The sequence below is a fragment of the Rhinolophus hipposideros genome, assembly GCF_964194185.1.
Source record: "Rhinolophus hipposideros genome assembly, chromosome: 1".
Lineage (NCBI taxonomy): Eukaryota > Metazoa > Chordata > Mammalia > Chiroptera > Rhinolophidae > Rhinolophus > Rhinolophus hipposideros.
The window spans coordinates 45,161,122-45,188,337 of NC_138047.1; the positions used below are offsets into that span (position 1 = coordinate 45,161,122).

The 27,216-nt window shown below is 32.6% G+C and overlaps 1 protein-coding gene across 29 annotated transcripts in view; it reads left to right on the forward strand.

The window, feature by feature from the left end:
- The window catches only part of ADGRL3 (adhesion G protein-coupled receptor L3), a 744,191-nt gene that overhangs the window by 635,427 nt on the left and 81,548 nt on the right, over window positions 1–27,216 (forward strand). For all 29 annotated transcript variants that reach the window (XM_081060173.1, XM_081060156.1, XM_081060146.1 and 26 more), the window contains 2 exons: window positions 16,816–17,025; window positions 19,595–19,815. In XM_081060173.1, the coding sequence (XP_080916299.1) occupies window positions 16,816–17,025; window positions 19,595–19,815 (431 nt within the window). The remainder of the gene's footprint in view (window positions 1–16,815; window positions 17,026–19,594; window positions 19,816–27,216) is intronic.

Consider the following 27,216-nt stretch of genomic DNA (forward strand, 5'->3'; position numbering starts at 1 on the left):
GTCTCTTGAAGGTGTTAGGACTTATTTCAAAGGTACTTTAACCTAGATGCACAGAAACAATAGACAGGACTTGCTCAAGGCAAAGATAAACCTTTTCCTAAAGAAGTTATATGCCGGGGGCATGACTACCCACCATGATCTGCCCACTTAGGAATTTATGATCAGATCACCCTATGAGGTTACTTTTCATAGGACCCCTTTTTTCATCCACAGTGTTAAGACTGATGTTTTTTAAGCATTTAATTTTTATTTTTTTTTAATTTATTGGGGTGACAATTGTTAATGAAATTACATAATTTCACGTGTACAATTCTGTATTACATCATCTATAAATCCCATTGTGTGTTCACCCAGAGTCAGTTCTCCTTCCATCACCATATATTTGATCCCCCTTTTTGAATGAGGTGCTGAAAGATTTTATAGCTAGGCCAATTTAGGCAGATAAAACATAGAGAGGGATGCTTTCACCCCAAAACAGCTGGTTAACTACTTCTGAGTTCTCCCTACTTCTATTATCTAAGGAAATATTTGATTGTCTTTTAGACAGAAAACTAATCTTTACATATATTGAGGTAATGTAATTTTATACTAAATTGTAATAGTATTTATGGTATTTTAAAACCTTTCCATTACTGGATATCATTGACAGGTTTATTTTTCTGTGTTAAGCAGAAAGTTGAATATGCTGAATTGAAATCTCTATTTCCTCTCTTACCAGTAATTCATTTGTGAAAAAAATTTGTAAGAGGAATATTTTAGTTTATAGGAGAATAAGTTTCAAACTAATAGACTAATTAGCATTTCTACTATGGTTTTGTACGGCACTGTAACAAATGCTTTAGAAAAGAGTCTGACAGTTTATATCACCTATAGCTCTTTATTCAAATTATAATTCTTTGGGAGACAAAACATAAAGTCTTCCTACTCTCCTGTCAGTTCAACTTGTCATTGATTTTTATTATCTTTAAAATGCTTCACTTTCCTTAATTTGATGCTTACACCTCTCTCTCTCTCTCTCTCTCTCTCTCTCTCTCTCTCTCTCTCTCTCTCTCTCTCTCTCTCTGTCATTTATCTTGGTATATCATATTTTCCCCACCCCAACTTCACTCCTGTCCAAGTGTAGGCATGGATTTTGCTATTTAAAATCATTCTATCTCTTTCTTGATTTAGTATTGATTCAAAACATTGACAATTTGGGAACTTTTAATTTCATACCATACATTCAGTGTGTCACATATTTTATAGTCTTTTCTATGCCAGAAGAAAACATGAGGTTGTTTTACATTCAAGGTTTTACAGTTGCACGTGAAAGGAAGTACTTATTTTTCAAAAAGAATATTTTCATTCTTGGAAGTCCAAAAAGAAATGTTTCTTCAAGCTTAAGAAATGATTTTATTAGTGAAAGATAAAGTGTTTAATGTATGATGTTAAGGGTTGTACACTTCCATTCCCAATTTTTATGCTAATTTTATGTTTTACCGTCTACATAGCGTGATGGAATTGAGATGGAGGTAGAAATTAAAAATCATTATTAGTATATAGTGCTATAACCAGTGTATTTACTTAGGGAAAAAGTTAGATGACTGGCAAGTTGAATACTCTCCAAATGTGGAATCTTCCATAAAAAGAAAATGCTTTCAAAAATGGTAAAAAATGTCAAAGATTTTTTTTATATTAGTTATCGTGAATATAAACTTTATATTAAAAAATTGACAACCTTTTAGAACCATGAAAAGAGGAGCATTATTGTTGGATTTTCTCATTGAACAGTTTTATAATGATGTATTTCCTCATAGATTTATTAAAATTTGCTAGTATGCTGTTTTATGTCTACCTCGTCCACAAGACCCTCAGCTCAGTATGTTGGGCAGAGAGAAATGAGAGAGTCAGCATTCCAGATTACCTGGGGAAAGACTCTCCAGGAAGATGGAACAAAAACAAGATCCTGAACCAGGTCCTTATGTGTTGGAGGAATGGCAAGAACAGTGTCGTTCTCAGAGGGGAAATAGTCAGAAACCATTTTAGCAGAAAACAAATTTGAGGGTCTATGACAGAAAGTTATGTATGTCATCAGAAGGGCTTTGGATGCTAGCTTTACCTCAGTGCAATGGCAACTCCACAGTAGAATTTTGAGCATAGGAGCAGCATGATCTTTCATGTACGTGTGCAAAACATTTCATGTTTTACATCTACCAATTATATACATATATACATATATAAAATCATATGGAAATCTACTGATTTGGTATGTATTTATTAAGAAGGAAACTTCAGCCATGCCCAGACACTAAATGACATATATATACATCTTTTATTGAGACTTTTTTCCCATGCTGATATTGTTAAATAATGGATTTTTAGCAAGGTATTATTATAACTATGTGTAACTTCACAGCTCTTCAGTATGTTGGTTACATAGACATTGTGAATCCCCACAATGTCCGTATCACCAAATTCAATTTTAAGTACAATCATAAATCAATACAAAGTCTGCACAATCTTTTTCATTGATTGGGTTTCTTCTTTATGAGAGAGATGATTTTTAGCATTAACTAACAACTGAAATATATATATGCTTTTAAAAAGTACAGATATGTTTTGCAAGGTAGCTCATCTTGATGTATTTTAGTCCCACTGAATTTTAAGTTATTTCAGACATTTATTTATTATGGAGTCCTACATACCTAGACCTAAGTTTGTAACAATTTAATATCTTCTTGAGTTGTTTACATTTTTCTCCAGACCAAGAAGTAATACATTTCTTTTACTGAACAAAAGAGTGACAACTACCACCTTTCTCACCTGCCCACACCCCTCCCCCTGTACCAGATATTTGCAAATACATGTCTTTAATTCCCTAGGTCAGAGATAGTATTTAGAATTTTATACCACTTGCAAGCAATGGGCAGGAAACTGGCATTTCAAACTATGAATGGGTGTAATGGAACAATTTTTTTCCCACGACTATGGCTCCTGGAGCATCATACAACATCAACCCTAAGGCTTCTTTGAACAGATAACAAAAAATGAGGAATACTGCTTCCATATTACTTTTGCCCCATCCTACAGTGGATGTCCAGTTGCCTACAGCCTCTTTTGTTTCATTTCTGATAAGTTGGTATGAGTAGGGAAAATTATTTAAGTTTGAAAATTATTTAAAAAAGAGGAAAGTTCTTTGGATTCTCCCCTCTACTTATCTCTGCACAGGACAGGGAGGAAGAGAGGAAAGTAACCTATCTAGTCAGAGAGAGAAGGACAATCTTTGCATCTGTGTTTGAGAAGAGGAATTAGCACTTAGATCATGTTGTGTCTTTTTATGTTCATGAAAGGAGAAGCTATATCCCAAATTAGCTATAGAAAGAATACTGCTGAAATTATGGCTTTGGAGAAAAATAAACCATTAAAATTATTTTATTATTTTTTTCACTCTTTAAAGAACTTTCATAGAAAAGTTGAATAAGTGGTACAATAAACACTCATATAACCTTTTTCTGAATTTACATTTTAAAGTTTTGACAACTGTGATTACCAGTTTTCTATGTATGCTTGTGCATATATATCTTGCTGTGTCATTTAACTTTTTGAAAGTAAATTGCTGACTTTATAATACTTAATTCCTAAATCCTTCAGCAAATATCATAAGAACAAAAACTTTCTCTCTGCCATTAACACACACAAGGAATTTAACATTAATTAAGTGCTATCATATACTACATAATCTATACAAATTTTTTTTCAATTACCCCAATAATGTCCTTTATAGCCTTGTTTCATCCATGTAGGACCTAATCAAGGATCACATACTGCCTTTAGTTGCTACATCTCTTTTGTCTTTTTTTAATTATTTTTTTTATTAGTTTCAGGTGTGCAAAACAATGTAAGGTTAGACATTTATCATTTATATCGCTCTCAAAGTGGTAACCCCGCTCCCCCAATCTACTACCTCTCTGACATGGCACACAGCCATTACATTTCCACTGTCTCTATTCCTAATGCTGTACTCCACTTCTTGTAACTCTCTCTCTCTCTCTCTCTCTCTCTCTCTCTCTCTCTCTCTATATATATATATATATATATATATATATATATATATATATATATACATATATATATATACACACACACACACATATACAAAAGTATAGTTGACTTTTATTGTTCAGCTTAAGCTTCAGGTGTACAGTGCAGAGAAATACAAATACCATGTGGTTGCACTTATACATAGAATCTAAAGAAAAGAATAAATGAACAAACTAATCAGAAGCAGTCTCAGAGACATAGAGGAAAAACTGAGGGTTGCTAGATGGGGTAGGGGATAAGGAGGAAGTTGAGGAGATTAGAAAGCAGGATCTGTAACCACAAGATTGCCAAGGGGATACTGAAGTCAATTTGGGGAATGTAATCTTTTGTCTTCTTTAACATACAAGTCTCCCTGCTTATATTTCTTTCCTAAAAATGCCATTTTGTACAAACCAGGTCACTTGCCCTGTAGAATGTTCCACAATTGCAATCTTTCTGATTGTTTTCTCATAACCAGATTCACGTTAAACACATTTGTCATAGCATGTAGGAGAAGCTGTGTCTTTCCCATTGCAACAGGAGGCCTCTTACAGGAGTTACTGAGTTTGACCACTTAGTTAAACTTAGATTCTACAGGAACATTAAACTTTTTTGTAATTAAGAGGAACCTGTGGAAACATTTGAAAACTTTGGTTTTATCAATCTCAGTTTCTTTAATTTCATTGTGCTTAGTCCACCCTTTATTTGTTGCCTGCCATCTTTGTTGACAGGCAAAACTTACATTCTAACTTGTAATCTAGATTAGTAATCAGCAAAATCAGTGTCTTGGGAGAAATGTCTTATCGTTGCCCTAGAGGATGCTGTGGAAGCACCTGGGGAATAGCCTTAACTTGACCTTGAGGGTCAGGGAAGTTGCTGTAGATGAAGTAACACAACTGCTTAAGCAAAATGAGAGTGACAGAGTTGAAGTAGCATGAGGTAAGGCTGGGGTTTTATGGTTTTACCATATATTTGTTTCAGAAAATTTTATATCTTAGTATTAATAGCATTCTTCTGCTGAATGTTTTTATTTCTGGATTGTAGCTGAGCTTTTAAGCACCTGCAGTGTTCTTACATGCAGCTTGGGCCCTTATCCTATCAGTGTTTAGGTTCTTTATCATCTTCAGTAAGGAAGCTTGGCTAAAAGTAGCAGCTGCATATGCATCTGCAATTATAGTGAAAAATATTTTATAAGAAATAAGTATGCCAGTTTACGGAGATTCCAAAAAGTGGAGATTGGGTGAGGACTTCAATCCTCATGTCCAGTAACGATACTGTTTTTTAAATGTCTAGTTACATTGTCTCATTTAATCCACAGCATCACAATAGATATTGTCATCATGGCTTATTTGTCCAATTTATACTCTTAAGGGAAGTTGAAATAAGAATTAAAAGTCAGGAGATTCAGGATCCTGATTCTAGCTCTTTAAGTAATTGCCTCTTGTCCTTAGGAAAATCATCTGAACTCCCTGTTCCATTAGTGATTGGTTAGATGGCACTATTATTTTTTTTTCTAATATTATTTTAGGGATTGAATGACAAAATTAGGTTGAGAATTATAAAACTTTTCTGAAAATATGACTTTTAAATTTTTTAATTCACTATTTGCTTCCCTGTCCTTAAAGATCTTGAGATCTTGATCTGGCAGGAGAGACAGTTATTTATCAAATGCTAAATATTTAATTGAGTTTTTAATAATAAATAACGGTTTATCTAACTATACTTTTCCTGAAGAAGAGAAGTTTAGTTAGTGTTTTGCCTCACTTTTCGAAGTGAGACTTTTTTTTCCCCACAATGAAATTGTCAAATAATGGATTTTTAGCAAGATATTTTTATAACTATATATAACTTCACAGCTCTTCAGTATGTTGGTTACATAGACATTGTGTATCACCGAATTCAATTTTAAGTACAATCATAAGTCAGTACAAAGTCTGCACAATTTTTTTCATTAATTGTGTTTCTTCTTTATGAGAGAGATGATTTTTAGCATTAACTAACAACTGAAATATATATATTTTTAATTATTTTAACTATAATGGCTCTACTTACCCAATTTACTCATGCTTAAGAAAAATATAATCAACCAACCAAGCAAAACAAACGAGTATAAAAACCTTTTCCATCCTAATGTTCTAAAAAGATCCTCAATTGCTTATACTGTTTTAAGAACTGGTTGATACATTTACTAACTGTACTCAATTTTTCCAGGTCATTAAATTTTACCTTTTTTTAACATTGATACTATCCAATGATTGTTTTTGTTTTCCCCTGGTGTATTTCATTCCACTGTGTCTAGTAAATAAAGTAATAAAGCTAGAGAACTACTAGACTCTAGGGGAATTAGGCAAGATTTTCCAGAAGTTATTTATGTAACTTTCTAAGATAGGCAATAAGGTCAACTTGTATAAATAAGATTTTAAAAGCATTTGAACAAAAATATGGCTGAACTAAACCACTTTTCCTATCTTGTTATAAACAATTCAAGGGTCTGCCAATTTACTTTGTATATCTTTACAGTGTAAGCATTGCTATTTAAAGATCTTTTATGGTTGGTTACTTGCTGATTTAAAAATCCAATTCATGGAACCCTTAAGATGTTAATTTTGTAAAATTTAGTATTAGCTCTACTTATTTTCTGTAGGCCTTTGAGATAATAGTCCCCAGAGTTAATATCTGGAATACCCCTACTCTGTTTAAAATGTAACAAATTTATTCAAGAGAATGGAAAAAAAGAAACCCTAATAACTACTTCCTATACTTATTCCTGAAGTTGCTTTAGCTAAGAAAACCAAATGAAACTAGAATAATGAACTAAAATTGGGCTATGTGTATATGTGCACATGTATGTGTACATATGTATATTTATATTTACATTCTCTTTCATTCAGTTTCTGACACATGTTAGGCATCCAACGAATATTCTTAGAATGAATATACCAAACTTTTATATTTTTGGCTTGGTGTAGTTCTATTTGTGTGCTTTTTGTAATCTAGTTATGTGAAATTACTTTGTCTTTTAACCCTAATTCAATTTGTCTCTGTTTTAAAACTTTTCCTTCTCACTGTGGTAAATTTATCTTTTCTTACCTGCCAAGGAAATGACTCTAAGAGAAGAATGATATATAAACAGTAGTAAACACATCTGGGTAATTCAAGTCTGGCATTTCTATGATTCCCTCTCATTAAACTTCAGCTCCTCTACCCCATTTTATGTCACTTAACCCCTTTAAGAAGCACTTTCAAAAATTGTGTGTGTGTGTGTGTGTGTGTGTGTGTGTGTGTGTGTGTGTGTGTTTTAATGTAAACACTCTTAGGAGAAGTCACCCATTTTTTTCTAAGAAGCAGTAAATTTGCTGAAGGAGTCCCAGGAACCTTTGTTTTAACACACTGGATTTAATCATTGAATTCAAAGGATAGTCAAGAAATTTTCACCCATGAAAGCCTGGCTCTGTCCAGTTCTAAGGAGCATAGTATAATCAGATCACAAGTGGTAATATAGGAGAGGATCTGTGGTACTCTCCGCTGTTAGTGAAGTTGTGAAGAGCATGGAGTATTTGGCCACCAGTCAGGGTGATAAACATTTTAGATAGCCAACTGAGAACAACACTACCAGATCAAAAGTGTACTTACTATGTAATAAGTAATTCTACACATGTGTGTTATTACTACTCAACAGTGACAATTAGTAGCATTCAGTCTTGTAAGAATTTCTTCCCCTCTCTCCAAAAAAGGTCGTCCACTCTGCATCTATAGGCTTGTTTTGGTAGACCAGCTGCTTGTCAATTAGTTCTTTTGCATTTGCGGATTCATCATATCGACTATCAATGTCCCAAATGTTCATCATTTTTAAGCACTTCCAAGCACATCGATGTCAACATAAGATAAAATGCTATCATAGATAATGGTGTTAAAACACCGAGGTAATTTTGCTTTATGAAATCTAGATTGGATTCTAAACAAGTTACAGTTTTACTAAAGAAATGAGAAAATCCTATTTGACTTGACTGCCCCTTCCTGTGACATATATATAGGAAACAGTCTTAAATCCCCAAAATCAATCGTGTTTTTCTCTCTATGAGTTTTTGTCCTAACCTACACAGAACTTCATATGACTCAAGTAGAGTCAGTTCATCTGTTTCCTAGGTCCCTTGCCTCCTCAGAGCTCACTAAACAGTTTTGGAGAAACATCATATATATTTGTTGTACTGTAACCATTTTCTTCATTTTCATCTATCATATATTTTAATATTAGAGAATGAAATTCTTCTTGTTTCATACTTTGACAATATGATTTTACAGAAGGCTAATACTTTAACATATTTTCTTGGCAAGCCCCACTGATGACATCTCGTAGGTACATGTCTAAAGAGACTGTCTCCTTCCATTTCTAGAAAGTTAAAAACTCATTCAATATTTCTGTACATTTTGAGAAAACTAAAAAGTGACCCAAGATTTCATTATGAAACTTCATTATCACAGGTAATCAAATCATACCCTATTTTAGCAGCCTCATCTACAAGATGTATGGGGCATTTAGTAGGTAAGGACTGTTAATTTTCTTTTGTAAGAAGTTCATAGGCTGAATGGAGTTTTCCAAAATTTACATTTGCACCATCTGTTGAATATGTAGATAGACAAGCAACGTCTGCTTAAAGCTGGAAAAGGTGTCAACAATCTTTTGTTTTATGTCTTCTGAAGTTTCAAAAATCTATAGAAATCAAAAGATGATTTGAAACTTCATTTTTTCAAATTAAAATATCTCAGAGGTAGGGGTAATGTTTTGTTGCTATGACTCAACACATCACTTGATATACTAAAGAAAGTAAGATAATTAGTAAAATCTGACAGAATCAGCTCTACTATATGGAGCCAAAACTTTGGTCATCAAAATTTTTCCTTTGTTTGCTCACAGGACAGATTATTTGCAAACTCTGAATCAGGAAAAGTAACTTTACTCAGGTGCATGGAGAAATAAAGGGAACAAAACAATAATGTGTATTTATGCTTGTGGTATACTCAAGCTTATTCTACAATCATTAATTTCAACTGTGTGTTGACGTCTTTTGGGGGAAGATATTTAAAAAACAAAAACAAACAAAAAAGCAAAAAATACAAAACCTTGCCTATCTCATGCTAGACTTATGAGATTCAGCCTCTGTGTGAATGATCACACCACTTTCTCTCTTATGCCAAGTCCCAAATTCATTTCTGTGTGTTGTGCAATAGGCTCTGTTTTGGTTATCTCTTTAAACTAGTTTTATATGTCCTTCAATGTATCTTTAAAATAACACTGGTGTTTAGCATTTTTTTTCAGTATTATTATATTACAGTAGTTGTCAGTTTTATTAATGAACTATTTGAAAACACAGTCACAATATTTACAGTGTTAAAAATTAAAGTGTCACAATCTTGATACGAAGCACAACAGTTAATCCAAAGTCAAAGAAGAACTCAGGATCACAAATTATTGCAATTACTTATTTAGGTCACATCACTCAGAATAGTGCAACAATAGATGATCCAATATTGAGAACTGCAAATCATGGTTGCCAACTTCAATAGTAAGGGGGAAAAACAGCAACAGTCACTAAGGAAGGTGGATAATTGATCCTACATCCATTTGACACTAAAAATAGTGTTGCTTCCAGCCTCTATTTTCTAACCTGTCATATGAATTTTGTACTTCCATACTTCTGCACCCATCTTTGATCTCTGAGATTTTTTTCATGTCTTGGAGAGAGCTTTCTCAGGATGCAAAAATGCAATGCTAAAACTAAGACATTTTTGAGCAAACCTGGACAGTTGGTCATCCTACCACGAATCCCATCTCTATTGGATACTAGTTTACTGATTTTATATAAATTACTTATTTTCTGTACTTCTTTTCTTCATCTGTAAGTAGGAGATAATAATAGTATCATATCATAATGTTTTACACTATTAAGTGAGTATCCTAATAAAATAAACACTTCTAGTAGAATCCGACATTTTTAAAGACATGCATTAGCTCTCATCATCATCATCACCATTATCATTGTACTTCCCTCAGAAACAATAAGCATAGAATTTTCTATCTGCATAGCTTCATCCCCTGCCTTCATCCCAGATACTTTATAAAAGACCTCAAGTACTCTTAAGATATTTTTTTCTTATTTACTTCTTGATCAGTTCATGTCTTTTAAAAATTTCTTGCTGATTGCTAATCACTTTTTGGTTCATCAACTTTAATTTTTTTTTTTTTAACCTATATCTGTGTTTAATTCTCAGCTACAATTAAGATACTAAGTTCCCACATTTTCTCCTACTCCCTTTTCTCTTTCCTTCATTATGGTTGTTGCAGATCTTGTTTATCAAATATGGTAGTTTTTAATTTTTTTAAAAATTCAAAACAAGAAAATCTCAGTAACTTAGGGTGTGCTATGCTATGCTTGTGATACCAAAGAGATTTCTGAATAAGTTGTATTGGCTCCAGAGGAAAGTTGGATATCAATCAGTGTTTTCGTGTGCTCTTACTTTGCCAGTGTTTTTCTCTTAGCAATTAAAGCCTGAAATCATTTAGATAGCATTTTTCCCTCAATTTGATACAAATTTGAAAATTGTTCCTGAGTTCTTTTGGTTAATTTAGTATAAAAATCATAAGAAATGTAGTCATACGGTTCTTCTTACTGTTACTCCACTTTGACCTTCATCTTTTTCTAAAAAGTAAATCCTAATTTCCTCAGACCACTGAGCTCTTTATTTTCCCAGGCATTTGAGGAGTGACCTTTGTGTCTGATGACATGGTTCCCAAGAGTTAGAGCGATACTAAGAACTTATTTCACAGAGTTCACACCACATTTATCAGAAAATAGGCCTTTCGTAACTCTGGCTTTCATGAAATTCATGATTCAAACCAATGCCTTAAAGCTTATGTGATAATTACTAGCAAACTTACTTCTCCTCGGTTTGCAAAAATAATAATAATAATAATAATAATAATAATAATAATAATAATAATTTTAGCTATATTACAAATAGTTCGGAACAAGATATGTTTAAGAGGCAATTTACAAATCATATTATTGTGCTTTAACAAATCTAACTCAACATTAAAATAATGCATTATGATGCAGAAAGTAAAATAGGTTCTTCATAATTACTCGACGAGAGGTAATTATTATAGGATGATTGTTCAAGCAAATGTCTGGAAAATGCAACTTTCTAAAAATATGTTTGTAAAAAAGAATCTTCCAGAGGAGTTCAAAATTAATTCATATGGTTTGTATCCCATCTGGAAACACTTATGCAGTTAAAGTGAAAAACATTTCAAAATCTCATTCTCCATATTGTTTGCTGACTTCCTTTTTGGACACTAAAGTTAGAAATATCAAGATTTCCACAAAAAGTCTGTCTGTACTCAGATTGATTTATTTTTTAAATCATGAGGCAAAAACACATTTCCTTATTCCATGACTTCAGACTTAGTTTCATTAAATGTACTTATTGATATATTTTAGAGTTCTATATTGACAGTGATTTCTTTCACAAAACATCATTGTTTTTAGCTATCGTTTTTCCACCAATGTGGTACTCACCCCTTTGTGATATTTTAATTATTCAGTAAACCCATAATAATAGGACAAAGCATATTCCTTGAGGTAAAAGGAAAAGGGAAAAATTAGAAACTTCTCGTAGTTTTTACAAAGTATTCAACATTGTATATATAGATAAAATCATTGAATTTCCTGAAAGTATGTTCTGATGAATCATTCTGTGTGAAGAATTTCTCTCACACCTCCCTCTTTTCTTAATTTTCTAGAAGTTTTTGATTTTTTTATTATTTTTACTTTTTGTGAGTTTTCCAAGCATTCTTTGCAACAACTTATCTATGGTACAGATTCTGGGGAAAAAATAAATCTATATCTTTATTTGCTACTTGATTTGTCTTTTTGTTATAATTTAAGGAAGAACATATCGATGAAATTGAGTCCTTTGTGTATTATTGAAGTCATAAACATAATTGTACAGTAATGAAGGGGAAATTCAGATTCTAAAGTTAAAATATGCTCTTTTAGATACTTTGGGCATTTTGTGGCCTTAATTTATCTGTAGCAAAATAGTATTAATATAAACTAAACTGTCAATGTAATAAAGTGAAATTAGGTAATTCAATAGTTGGTTGGAATAATGTTTGGTGTCCTTAGTTGGAATAGCATTAACATTTATTATTGTTACAGTTATTATTTTTTCTGATTCATCCTGTGTCATTCCTACAGGCTTTTGATTATTTAAATGAAAGTTTTTTCAAACATGAAAAAATCTCCCGAAGGTTTCCAGATTAAACAGGGGAGGGGGGTAAATCTCACTTTTTTTTTGTCTTCACATATATTATCCTAATTACTTATCACAGAAAACTGAAGACTCAGTTATTTTATCTCTATGTGTACGAGGCTTCTGATAGTCAAAAGGATAAGTAGTTTGTTCAAGGTAATATTTGCAAAATTGGTGTGAAAAGGTTAAATTCATGTCTATAGATATTAAGACTTATTCTAAAATTGTTTTACTTCCACGCATAATTTTGCTTCCATTGTCACAATTGTTTGACAGCTTGACATTTCAACATATCTTAAGATAGTATGGTGTACCAACCTTCTCATTTTCCACCTTTAATTTTCTTTAAATTCTACTCAATATTTTAGAGTAAGTGGTTGAAGAACCTCATAATACAACGTTTAGTTTATAACCTAAATCCATTATAGAAGAGGGGGATAATTAAAGAGTGATTTATTTATTCATTCAATACATTAATTGTTTATCCATTCTATGGTAGAGGATTTTTATAGGAGCTGGGCATACACTGGTGATCAGAAGCAATAAAGCAACTTGTTATTTTAGAGTACATATCTAGTGGAGGGCACAGGCAATAAACAAGAAACATCAATAAAATATCTAGTTTATGTAAGTGTTAAGGAGAAAAAATAATTTAGGAAAAGCAATAGAGAGAGAATGGGGAAAAAATGTTTGCAATTTTACATAGGGTGATGGGGGGACCCTCTGTGAGAAGGTGACATTCAAATGCACGACTGAAGGAGATTAGTGAGTAAGCTATGCAGATGTCTTTTGAAAGAGCATTTTAGGCCAAGGGAACATCAAGTGCAAAAACTGAAGCTAGAATGTGCTTGACATATTGAAAGAATAGAGCAGGCCAACTGGGGTGGAATGAATTGAATAAAGGGGAAAATAGGAAATGATGCACAGGGGTACAGTACAGATCTTATTTTTTGCAGATCTTTGTAAAGACTTTGGTTTTTATTTTCACTGAGATGGATGGGACGCATTGGATGATTTCATCAATGAGTCATATTATCTGACATGTGTATATACATACATATATATACATATATATGTATATATATACATATATGTGTATATATACATATATACATATATACATATATACACATATATATACATATATATGTGTATATATACATATATACATATATACATATATACATATATATATATATATATATATATATATATATATATACTCTATTCTGGTGAATATAGAAGGGGGATATGAGAATCAAAGTACAGATATCAATTAGGAGGCTATAAAAAAAAATCAGATGGCTCCAACCAATTTGCTGCAGTTGAGGTGATAAGGAGTGGTCAGATTCAGAAGGCAGGACCTACAAGATTACCTGATGTAGTAAATGCAGTGTGTGAAAGAGAAGAATCAATATGACTCCTAAGTTTTTGGCCAGAACACCTCAAAGAATGAAGTTACTATTTACTGAAATGGGGAAAACATAGGGAAGAGCATATATTGGGAGGGTGGGGAGCGGGGAAACAAAATAAGATCAGAGTCTCAGACTTGGACATTTAATATTTGATACCTTTTTAAACATCCAGTAGAAATTAAATGGGTGCTAAAGCTATGATGACATAAGAGGACTTAACTCTAAGGCAGTTTGGTCAAGGTGGAGTGGGATTGTTATAATCATTCATAAACAAATATTTATTGAGCATTTTTCTATGTGTCAAGCCCACTACTAGGAGCTGGGATACATTAATAAGACAGAAGATTAAAAAGATGTCAAGGCACATAATGGTATATAGTTGGTGTAATAGGTGACTGAGTTATATAATGCTCACAAACGTGGAACTTGGTTAATAGAATTACTTGATCCATGATCACATTGTTACAGCTATACCTAGGAGTTCTATCCATTGGATGTCCTCTTGAAGGGGGTTTGATCATTTTTCATGGTTTGGCCCCCTGGTAATTCTAGTATGGCATACTGTTGTAAAGAGCTCTACTCGCAGCTGTTATTAACTTTTAATGTCGATTGTTCTTTTCCTTTCATTTTACTGATAAAATTATAGTGTTGGGTTGTATTCAAAGAGTGCTGCCATCACCGTTCAGTATACACAAGATGTCAGTGTTGATGTTTTCTGAGCTAGACAGTCATACCTGAGAGGTGAATTAATCACTAGGATTTTTTGTTGTCTTTGAGTGTTATGTCCTTTTTGTACTGATGTTTTGACATGTGGTATTCTTCTCTTAATAACTCCACATGGGGCTTTTGAAGGACCTACAAAGGCACTGAGTAAAGTAAATACATCTCTAATAATGCAACTACCTAGAGAAAGACAGGACTTTTTCATTCCTCCCCCTCCCCCCTTTTTTCTTTCATTTTTATTTCTTTCAGTGTTTTAGGTCTTTAGGATACATTTGAGAATGTATTATACCTGCCATTTTCCCATTATGGAAGACTGCTGTGTTGAAGGTTGGTGCTTCATCTCAATCTCAGCATCTTTCCTTTGAGTCAAAGAAGAGAGCAAATAGCCCTCTGTTCAGGGAACCAGGTAGCACTAACCACTCTCTGCTCTCAAATAGTAAAAGTAATTTGAGCTATCAGAGACCCAACACTACTTTAGTGGTATCCCCTGGAGAACAAAGCAGTTAAAACAAAATTTCATGTGGTTTTCTTTCATGATTTGCGCTCCTTCCGAGAAATATATCTAGAGTTATGCAGGAATATTTTAAAACTGTTTCATTGCAGTGGTCTAGCAGAGTTCTTTATCAAATAACAACTGTGAAGTCATATCTGGCAATATGAGAAGTGCTATGATTCAGGCTACAGCATGGTATCTCAGTTGTAAGAGGAATTTTCACATTCAGAATAATCTTTGCATGAAGTTTGTATAAAACATACAAGTGTGAACTTTGAATAAAAACAAATAAAAATGAAAACCCTGGGTATTTATCTATTTTTTTAAGGCAAGTTAACAGTGTGGAAGACAACTCAATGTAGTCATTTTCATCCTAAAACAAAAATCAATGCGTATGATCTACACAGCTGAAAAGGATGTCAATTAGAAACCCAGCTCTTTGTTTTCTACTAAGAAAATTTCCACGCATATGTTACTTTTAGTACTTATGCATATATTTGTAAAAATCAATGTCATCAAGATGTGTTATAATTTTACGTAGATAATGTACTATACAGATCCTTTTGCCACTTAATTTTTTTAAAAAAAATCTAAGATTAGATTTAGATTTTTGAGAAGCATCCATGTTTGTGACTATAAATGTAGAACATTGATTTTTTTTTTTTAATTTAGGATATCATTCCATGTGTGAACCATTATTTATGTATTCAGTCCCCTACTCATGGAAGTTAGGTCTTTAAGGTTTTTCAGCAAACCTAGAAAGAAAAGAGAAATTGACAGTCATAGATACTTTCTCAAGTTTGCTCCAACATCTTGGCACACTAGTGTTGGCCCACAATAAATTCTGAAGGTGCACAGAGGTGGTTTTGTGGGGAGGCAAACTACCATAGGATAGAAATAGAATTTTGAATCTTAGAACAAGGACAGAAGTGAGGTAGTGGAAGACCAAGGAACATGGCAGGTATGGAGCTCGCAGAGCTGTTTCAGCAGAGCCAGAAAGATTCAGTCTCATGAAAATGTTTTTGTAAGCTTTTGCTTTTCCTTAGCTCCGCTATCTGTTTTATGCTGTTAGCATATATAGTAATTTTGAATGCTTATTTTCCATCTGAGCATAACAGGCTCTATTCATGTAAAACCCTTCAAGGATTAAACTTCCTGATCTCCTTAAACCATTCAATATGAATATAAATCCAGTGAATATCTTCATTCTTTTAGATTTTCCACGAAATAAATGGTAGACACACATGGCTCTTCATCAGAGTTAACTGTGGATCTTTATAAAAATACACACTTTTTTTAACTCAACCTTGGAAATTCTAATAAAGTGTTTATAGGACAGAGGAATTATATTTTTTAATAAAAATCCCCCAGTGATTCAAACAGCATTTCAATTGAGATACCACTTCTCTAAGCCTAAATTTTAAATAGGGTATTCTGTACTGGAAATAGTAAAAAAATAAATAAATAAAAAATTAAGCCTAAAACAGCTATATTAAAAAAAAAAAAAAAAAAGCTTTTTTTGTAATCTTTGGCCAGAATTAAGTTGATTTGCTTCCGCTATATTCTGAAAATGTATGTAGCTAAGAAAGGTGCAGATACTATTGATTGACATCCTTAAATATTGAACTGAGAGAAGACAAAATATTTTACCTATGAACTAGAAAACCCAATAATTGAGTTATCTTATTCATTGTGTACATGGAGAATATTTAGTACATTGTTAAAATCATCCTTCATTCATGCAGGCCTTTATAACTGTTTACAATTGGTTATGCATAATTGCAACTTAAGGCTTTTTCGTTGTGTTTCCAGCACAGTGATGCGGTCCATGACCTCCTTCTGGATGTGATCACATGGGTTGGAATTTTGCTGTCCCTTGTTTGTCTCCTGATTTGCATCTTCACATTTTGCTTTTTCCGTGGGCTCCAGAGTGACCGTAACACCATCCACAAGAACCTATGCATCAGCCTCTTTGTAGCAGAATTACTCTTCCTCATTGGGATAAACCGAACTGACCAACCAGTAAGCAACTTGCATTGGTATTCTCCCCTCCCAGCTGTCCAATACTGGGAAAACTCATGTTTGAAAACACGCTTTCTTCCAGTTATCTAAGACAGATACTAATTTTCAGACCGTATTCAGTTTCCCCCTTTTCATGTCACCTTATCATAAATAAGCAGCTTATGTTATGGATGTATGAATGTACATTTCTGTAGGAATTCTGTTTATTAACTTACCTTTCTAAAGAACGGTGTCTCTTCACTAGTTTTGTTATTGTTGTTGTTGTTGTTGTTTTTCCTCTTTTAAAAATTACAGAGCTGAATATTGAGGAAAGTGAAATAAAATTATTTGGGGAATGGAGGAGTATCTTTTTCAACAGATAAAATTGTTAGTTTTTGAAGTTTATAATATACTTTGTTTCAAAATGGTTAATGTTATCTTAAAAACCTCATGTCAAAATGACTTTTTCTAATTGATATATTTTAGAAAATAGTTCAAACTGCAAGACATTTTTTGTATATATAACTCTTCCTGAATTTAGTTTGATACTTTGTACTTGCTCAACTTCTGTTCACATCTTTAAGTGTCAACTTCACACTTTAGTACTAACTACATTTACTATAGTAAGAAATAAAGGAAGTGAGGGAGGGAGGAAGAGAAAGGGGAAAAAAGGGAGAAAATGAAAATGTACTGGCCAACTGTTCTTGACAAAACCAAACAGAAAATATGAATAACAGATAATATCTAATATATCATACAGGCTTTATTCCCAGTTTTAATTTTTGTGAGGCCCTTTTCTGTTTATGTAAGATTCATGCACATGGTGTGAGTTTCTTCTCGTGAGTAAAACTGCAAATAAAAAGAAAACTTTTTTAAGAAAACTTGTAGGCATAATAAATAATTCATTCTCTTAATGCTGTTTTCTGGTATGTGCCCATATGTATGGAGCACTTTACAATAAAAATGCAGTTGGATTCGTATTTGTGATTATACATTCATGATTAATGCCTGTAAAGGGTACAATTATGGTGATTATACTTTTAATTGGTTATCATATACAAATGTGACAGCTTTTCCCATAAATGCATACATATGAATAAGCAATCAAAGTGCACATTTATTTCCCCCAAAAATTAAAGCCTTCTGATAACAAAAAATTAATAGTTGAAGGTCTAACTCTGAAAAGCAAGAAATGGCAAACTGTGTTATTTTCCAAAAGTAAATTATTCCATTCTCTTTTTAACCTGCAATTCAAACACTGTGTGATTTCTTTTCATTTAGAAACTTTATTCATATTTTTGTTTCCTGATGGTACATACAGTATGGTAAACTCCCTAAATGTTGCATACTGCACAAAACTAATTTCTGACAAATAGCATAAAGAACAATGATTGATATAAAAACCTTGGGTAGAGTGCAGTTCAGCCAAACTTAGCTCACTCTTATTGCTGAACAGGCGTCCTCTTCCTGCGTCTCATATGTTGGGTGTGCTCTCCTTTCCCTCTAGTCTTCTGATATTTGATTTTCTCATCTCACCCGCATTGTCATCTCTATAACCCAAAGTGATTGACCTACTCTTTGTCTCGTTTCTCAAGGATGATACTCATTGCTGAACCCAAACTCCTCTGATAATTTGTATAAATATCCTCCCCCTTTCTAGTAGGAGTTATATACTTTAGTTAGGACTTATAAAAAATGAAGACCCCAAAGGAGTATTTCAGAAACTGACATGAGAAAATTAATATATGGTCAGCTCAGACTTGTAGTATCTTATAAAATATGACAAAGAAAATAGTTGAAACTGTTTTGAACTGTTGGCTGCCTTTTTTGGACCAAGCTTATCTAGACCAACATTTAGTACAATAACAAAAAATTGAGAGAGAAAAAGCAGTTTTGGAACACTTTGTTATAACCAGATGTACTTTTACACCTATGCAGCATGAACTTCCCAATCCCACCTTAGATACTTTCTGAAACAAGGCAGGGAAGAAATAAATACTGAATAATAATAATAATAATCTCATCATAAAATACTATAATTAATTTAATTTTAAGAACTTTATTCTTAGTTTTTCGAACCAGCAGCCTTCGGAGTTAAGAGCATGGAGCTCTAACCCCCTGAGCCATCGGATCAGCCCCCATATTCTTAGTTTTAATATTTACCTTTCATTTACAACTGAAGAACTTAATATGTTAGTACAGACATGATAATGGCGGAGAGAAAAATTTCTGAGACCTATTTTTAAATGTTTAGACTAATCTCAGCAATTGTTATCAATAGGTTCTTAGAACTTTTTCCTAAATGTTATTGTCTTTATTATAATGTTATGCTGTCATTCTTAAGCCGTTATTAATAAAATGTTATAGTTTTTTAAATATAGGTTATATTTAATTGGGTTAATATCTGAACTTTAAGAATTTTGTATAGATTATTTTGCAGATATATATATATATATATATATATATATATATATATATATATATATATCTTTTTTTACTGCAGTCTTGATAAATATGTATTTTAATTTTGTGGCAATTGATAATATTTCATTTAGTAATTATCTGACTAAATCATTTGTTCTTTTCCTAGATTGCCTGTGCAGTTTTTGCGGCACTCTTACATTTCTTCTTCTTGGCTGCCTTCACCTGGATGTTCTTGGAGGGCGTGCAGCTCTATATTATGTTGGTGGAGGTGTTTGAGAGCGAACATTCACGTAGGAAATATTTTTACCTGGTCGGCTATGGCATGCCTGCACTCATTGTGGCTGTGTCAGCTGCAGTAGACTACAGGAGTTATGGAACAGATAAAGTGTGAGTTTATGTTTTCTATCCTTCTTTTCTTTTTTTTTGTTTGTTTTTTGTTTTCTCTCTCTTTTTAAATATAGTTAAACTAGAAGCTTTGGATTTTCTTGGAAGCTAAGGTGTTTGTATCACTTAAAGCAATAAATGAAGGAACTGGAAAAGCAAACGGGGATAATTCAATTCATGGTTATACTTTTGTTGTTACGTAAAAAGAGAAAAAGTCCTGAGATTCAGTATGACACTGTTTTAAAACAGCATGATATTTTTCACATCTAAATTATAACCCTGAGTAATCATAAAGAGATCATTATTTTAATATCTTTACCAGCATTGAGACATTTGTCAAATGAAGTACTAACTGTATTAAAATCTGTGTTTTCAGAGGACGTTGCAGGCCCTGACGTGAATGGCTTCTCTTCTTCCGAACATATCAGTTCTAGTCACTGGAGAGTTACTTACATCATTAACAGAAAGACTATAGGAACAGGGACAATTTGTGTTTTTCCCTTTTTTTTTTTTTTCTACATGGGAACTGAAGTGTAGTACTCAATTTTATTTTCAGTATCACTTTAAATTGGTGAGACATGTATGTAGAGAAGTCCAGCATATTGGAAAGGAGTTCAATGAAAAATAGTTTTGTAATCCGTATCAAGGTAACAGTAGGGATTCTGAGAATGAATGAAAGTTTCAATAGGAAAGGATTAGAAAGATGACCAAGATAGATCTCTGATGAATAGATTGAGGAGAGAAAATAAAAGTAGAAAGACAGTAGAGGTGTCCAGAACCTTAGAAAAAGAACCACAAGATTTGGGATCAGGCAAAGTGAGAAGAAAGTTTCAAGATGATGTTTCAAAACCATGGTGTTTTATGTCAAAAATAATCCAAGTTGGATAGCATTGAAGAAAAATAATTTGACTTTGCAACAACTATTTTCATACAGTGCTAGAAGCAGAAGCCAAATTGGAAGGTGTGAAGAGAGATAAATCAGTAGTAATAGAGTATTATTTATACCCTAAAGAAGTTTGAGAAATAGCGAAAATATTAACTCAAGTGATAACAGTAATGAAGAATGATAAAAAAAAAAAAGAGTTCCCAAGCACAGCTGATAGGAGATTCCTAGAAAGAATATCTTATGCTTCATTTGTACTCAATATATATATTGAGCATGTATATATATATGTGTGTGTGTGTGTGTCTGTGTGTGTATACATATATATACACACATATATACATATATACATATATGTATACACACACATATATGATATATATATATATACACACACATACACACGTGTGTGTGTGTGTGTTTATATGAAAGGTATGGTTCTAGAAGGGTAGAGAGTCCTAAGATTGGATAAGAGGTGAGGAAAACCTTCATGTACATAGTACTGGAAGTGGCCTTAGTATTCTCGAAGTCCAAGTCATTACTTTTACAGATGAAAAAATCTACGACCAGATAAATCAATTGCCTTTCCCATGGTTATAGACTTAAATAGTAGTAGATGTATGATAAAATGCCACGTTTATTTCCACCAAACTAGGATGTTTTTCAAGTGGTAAAATGATTCCTCTCTTCTGAGGTGAATGTGAAGGAAAGAACATGTAAGATAAATTGGGAAGTGGAAGAACTTTTCCATTAAGTAGGAAATGCATCACTTAGTATTACTGAGTGAATAGGTGAGGTCATCTTGAGAGGACAGAAGATCTGAAGCTTTGAAAGGAGTACTATGGAAAATGTGTTAAGGAGCCAATTAGACATGAATAAAAAGATTTCCAAGCAGTAGTGAAGGCTCCATTGAGGTTAGCTAACATCAATTTGTACAGAAGTTAATAAGCCAGATTTCATGACTTTTCACCAGCAATCAGCAGTTTGAATATGTTGGTGATAAAGCAGCTCACTTCCCAGAAGAAAGGATTCATAAGGAGGGAATGACGAGAAGAGGACTCCAGAGTTATTGGGAGCATATATGTTGTTAAAATAGAATATATGTTGGTGCAGAGGCACCAACAATATGATTAGAAGACCATTTCACTTCTGTTGATTTTTTTTTCTTGAGTACAGACAGGCTATATAAAACTATTTCTCTAAATGTAGCAAATAGTAATTATTTTTTAATTTAACTGTGAATTATGATTCATTTTGTGGATCTCACTGACAATTGTGGAACAGATTAGAAATAGATAAAAGCATAATTGGGGGTTCCCTCTAAAGACATTTTAGGGGAATGGGGATTAGCTAGATCATAGAATTTTAAAAATAATACCTTTATTGATATAATTCACATATCACAAAATTCGCTCTTTCAAAATGTACACTTGAATAGTTTTTTACTATAGTCACAGTGTTAGACACCCATCACCACTATTGAATTTAGAACATTTTTCATCACCCCCAAAATAAACCCATTAGCACTTACTTCTCTGAGATCATAGGATTTTATACTTTAATTAATGCATTTCTTGTCTAAGATATTAAATTGAATGGTATAGTTATTTGTGACCTTGTATTACTTCAAATATTGAGTTTAAGTTGTTCAATTTGCTCTTTTATTGTTCCTGATTTGCTTTTATTTTATGTTTCTGTTTTTTTTTTTTTGTGATTTTATTTTTCTCTATATATATTTGCAAATTTTCTTTTTAGGGAACTGACTCACCTTGTTTGCTTTGTGTTTTAGTCATTTATTTTGGGACAGATGTCATCTTCTGGATAGTACAGATCTATCTTTCTTTCAATAATGTGTCATCTCCTGTGGCTCTGTTAAAGCTCTGACCATCATTGCTTTAATTTCCTGCACCATAACTGGAAGCTCTCATTTACTGACATTATTACTGTGTGGGAGTAGGGGCTAATTTATTTCCCAGGCACTGATTTAAAACAAGCTTTAATAATAGTTCAGTTTTGCAATTATGATTTTTCTTAATACATAGAAAAGCAAAACACATACAGAGAAAAGGGAGGGTAGAAGAAAGAGGGGGAGGAAAGAATAGGGAAAATTGCATTAAAATTCTATCACAGGCCGCATAGAAAATTTAATGTCTCATTTGTACTTTTTTTAAAGATTTATATTACAATATAGCTAATATTCAATAATACATTCATTTCAGGTATACACTACAGTTATTCAACATTTATACACCTAAAGTAGTCATCACCATGATAAATCCAGCAACCATCTGACACTACACCACACTATTATAATATTATTGACTATATTGCTTATGCTTTACGTTACGTTCCCATGACTTATTTGTTTTGGACCTGGAAATTTGAACCTCTTATTCCCCTTTAACTTATTTCCCCCTTTTAAAAATGGTTCAATTTTCAAATTTTCAAATTTTCAATTTTCAATTTAATGATATTCAATTGACATTCAATATTATTTTATATTAATTTCAGGTGTACAGTATAGTGGTTAGACATTTATATAATTTACGAAGTCACCCCCTGACCAGTTTAGTACTCACCTGGCACTATACATCGTCATTACCACATCATTGACTATATTCCATATACTTTACATCCTCATGATTGTTTCATAACTACGAATTTGTATTTTTTAATCCCTTCATCTGTTTCACCGGACCCACCGCCCCAACCCCTTTCCTATCTGGCAACCATAACCTTGTTCATTACATCTGTGAGTCTGTTTCTGTTTTGTTAGTTTCTTTTGTTTTTTAGATTCCACATATAAGTGATATTATATGGTATTTGTCTTTGTCTGTCTGACTTGTTTTACTTAATATAACACCTTCCAGTTCCATCCAATTTGTCGCAGGTAGTAAGATTCCATTCTTTTTTATGGCTGTATAGTAGTCCATTGTATATAGTATATGTACCAATTCTTGTTTATCCAAGCATCTATTGATGGGCACTTAAGTTGCTTTCATATCTTGGCTATAGTAAATAGTACTGCAATGAATGTAGGAACACATATATCTTTTTGAATTAGTGTTTCGCATTTCTTCAGATAAATACCCACAAGTGAAATTGCTAGATCATAAGATAGTTCTATTTTTAATTTTGGGGGGAATCTCCATACTGTTTTCCATAGTGTTGTACCAATTTGCAATCCTGCCAAAAGTGTGCAAGGGTTCCTTTTTCTCCACGTTTTCGCCAACACTTATTTCTTGATTTTTTGATGATGTCCATTCTTGCAGGTATGAGGTGGTATCTCATTATGCTTTTAATTCGCATTTCTCAGATGATAAGTGATGTTGAGCATCTTTGCATATGTCTATTGAGCATCTGTATGTACTATTTGGAGAAATGTATATTCAGGTCTATTGCCCATTTTTTAACTGGAGTGTTAGTATTTTTTGTGTTAAGTTGCATGAGTTCTTTATAAATTTTGGATATTAACCCCTTATCAGATGTATCATTGGCAAATGTTTCTGTGCATTAGGTTGTCTTTCCATTTTGTTGAGGGTTTCCTTTGCTTTGTGAAAACTTTTTAGTTTGATATTTTAGTTTGATGTAGCCCTATTTGTTTATTTTTTTCTTTTGTTTCCATTGCCCTACTGGATAGATCAGAAAAAAAAAATATCACTAAGAGCAACGTCAGAGAGCTTACTGCCTATGTTTTCTCCTAGGAGTTTTGTGTTTTCAGGTCTTACATTTAAGTTTTTGATCCATTTTGAGTTTATTCTTATATATGGTGTAATAAAGTGTAGTTTCTTTTTTTTTCTTTTTCTGCATGTATCTGTCTAGTTTTCCCAGCACCATTTTATTGAATAGACTATCTTTACCCCATGGTATATTTTTGCTTCTTTTGTCATGGATTAATTGAGGATAGAGTTGTGGGTTAATTTCTGGGCTCTCTATTCAGTTTCATTGATCTATGCATCTGTTTTATTCCAGAGCTTTGCTGTTTTGATTACTGTAGCCTTGTATTAAAGTTCGATTTCATGTACTATGATATCTCCAGCTTCGTTCTTCTTTCTCAAGATGACTGTGGCTATTTGGGGTCTTTATGGTTCCATATAAATTTTAGGATTATTTTTTCTAGTTCTGTAAAAAATGCTATTGGTATTTTGATAGCGATTGCATTGAACTTGTAGATTGCTTTGGATAGTATGGACATTTTTATTACATTAATTCTTCCTATCCTTGAGCACTGTATATGTTTTCATTTATTTGTATCGTCTTCAGTATCATTCTTCAATGTCTTATACTTTTCCAAATACAGGTCTTTTACCTCCTTAATTATTAACATTTATTTCTCCTTAACATTTCTTAACATTTCCTCCTTAACATTTATTTCTAGTTATATTTTTTTGATGCAGTTGTGCATGAGATCTATTTAATTTTCCTTTTGGATAGGTCATTATTGGTGTATAAAAATGCAACCAATTTCTGAATGTTAGTTTTGTATCCTGATACTTTACCAAATTCATTTATAAGTTCTAATAGTTTTTTGGTGGAATCTTTGGGGTTCTCTCTATATAGTATCATGTCATCTGCAAGTAGTGACAGTCATCCTACTTCCTTTTCAATTTGGATGCCTTTTATTTATTTTTTTAGTCTGATTTCTGTGTTTAGGGCTTCCAATACTACGTTGAACAAAAGTGGTGAAAATGGGCATCCTTGTCTTGCTCCTCATCTTAATGGGCATGATTTTAGCTTTTCCCCATTGAGTGTGATATTAGCTGTGGGTTTGTCATACATGGATTTCATTATAAAAGAGGTATGTTCCCTCTATTACCATTTTACTGAGGGTTTTTTAACACAAATGGATGCTGGATTTTGGCAAATGCTTTTTCTGCATCTATTGATATGATCATGTGGTTTTTTATCCTTCATTTTGCTTATGTGATATATAATGTTAATTGATTTGCACATGTTGACCGAACTTCAAATCCCAAGAATAAATCCCACTTGATCATGGTGTGTCATCTGTATAATGTATTACTGAATTCAGTTTGCAAATATTTTCTTGAGGATATTTGCACCTACATTCATCGGGGATGTTAGCCTATAATTTTATTTTTTATACTGTCTTTGTCTGTCTTTGGAATCAGTGTCATGGTGGCCTTGTAAAATGATCTTGGGACCTTCCATCCTCTTGATTTTTTTTGGACTAGCTCGAGAAGTATAGGTGTTAATTCTTCTTTGAGTGTTCGGTAACATTCACCTGTGAAGCCATCTGGTCCAGGACTTTTATTTGTGGGACATTTTGATCATTAATTCGATTTCATTAGTAGTAATTGGACTATTCAGATTTTCTTTTCTTTTTGATTTAGTTTTGGAACATTGTATGTTTGCAGGAATTTATCCATTTTAGCCATATTTTCCAATTTGTTGGCATATAATGTTTCCTAATATTTTCTTATCTTCATTTGTATTTCTGTGGTGTCTCTTGTCACTTACCCTTTTTCATTTCTGATTTTACTTATTTGGGTCATCTCTTTTGTTGTTGATGACTCTCGTTAAAGGATTACCAATTTTGTTTATCTTCTCAAAATACAGGCTCTTGGTTTTATTAATCTTTTCTGTTTTGTTTTTTTTTAGCTCTATATTTTGTTTATTTCCACGCTGATCTTTATTATTTCCTTCCTTCTACTCACTTTGGGCTTTTTTTGCTGTTTTTTTTCTAGTTCCTTTAAATGTAGAATTAGATTGTTTATTTGGGATTTTTCTTGTTTCTTGAGGTAAGCCTGTATTGCTATGAATTTCCCTCTTAGGACTGCTTTCTCTGTGTCCATAGATTTTTGGGTCATTGTGTTTTAATTTTTAATTGTCTCAAAGTATCTTTTGATTTCTTTCTTGATCTCATTGTTACAACATTTATTATTTAGTAGCATGTTATTTAACCTCCAGGTGATTGTGTGTGTTCAAGTTTTTTTGTTTGTTTGTTTTTGAGTTTTTGTTTTGTTTTTTTTTCTTGTAATTGATTTCTAGTTTTATACCATCACGGTCACAGAATATGCTTGGTATGATTTCATTCTTTCTAAATTACTCCAGGTTTGTCTTGTGGCCTAACAATTGGTCTATTTTGGAAAATATTCCATGTGCCCTTGAAAAGAATGTAGATTCTCCTGTTTTGGGGAGAAATGCTTTAAAAATATCAATTAAATCCATCTGATCCAAAATGTCATTAAAGGATGCTGTTTTCTTGTTAATTTTCTGTCTGGAAGATCTATCCATTGGTGTCAATGAGGTGTTAAAGTCCCTCACTATGACTGCATTACTATGACTCTCTCACTTAATGTTGGTTAACATTTTCTTTGTGTATTTAGGTGCTCCTATGTTGGGTACATAAACATTTACAGCATTATGTCCTCCTGGACTGATCCCTTTATCATTATGAAATGTTTTCCTTTATCTCTTATTATAGCCTTTGTTTAAAGATTATTTTGTCTGATATAAGTATTGCTACCTCAGCTTTTTTTTTCATTTCCATTTGCATG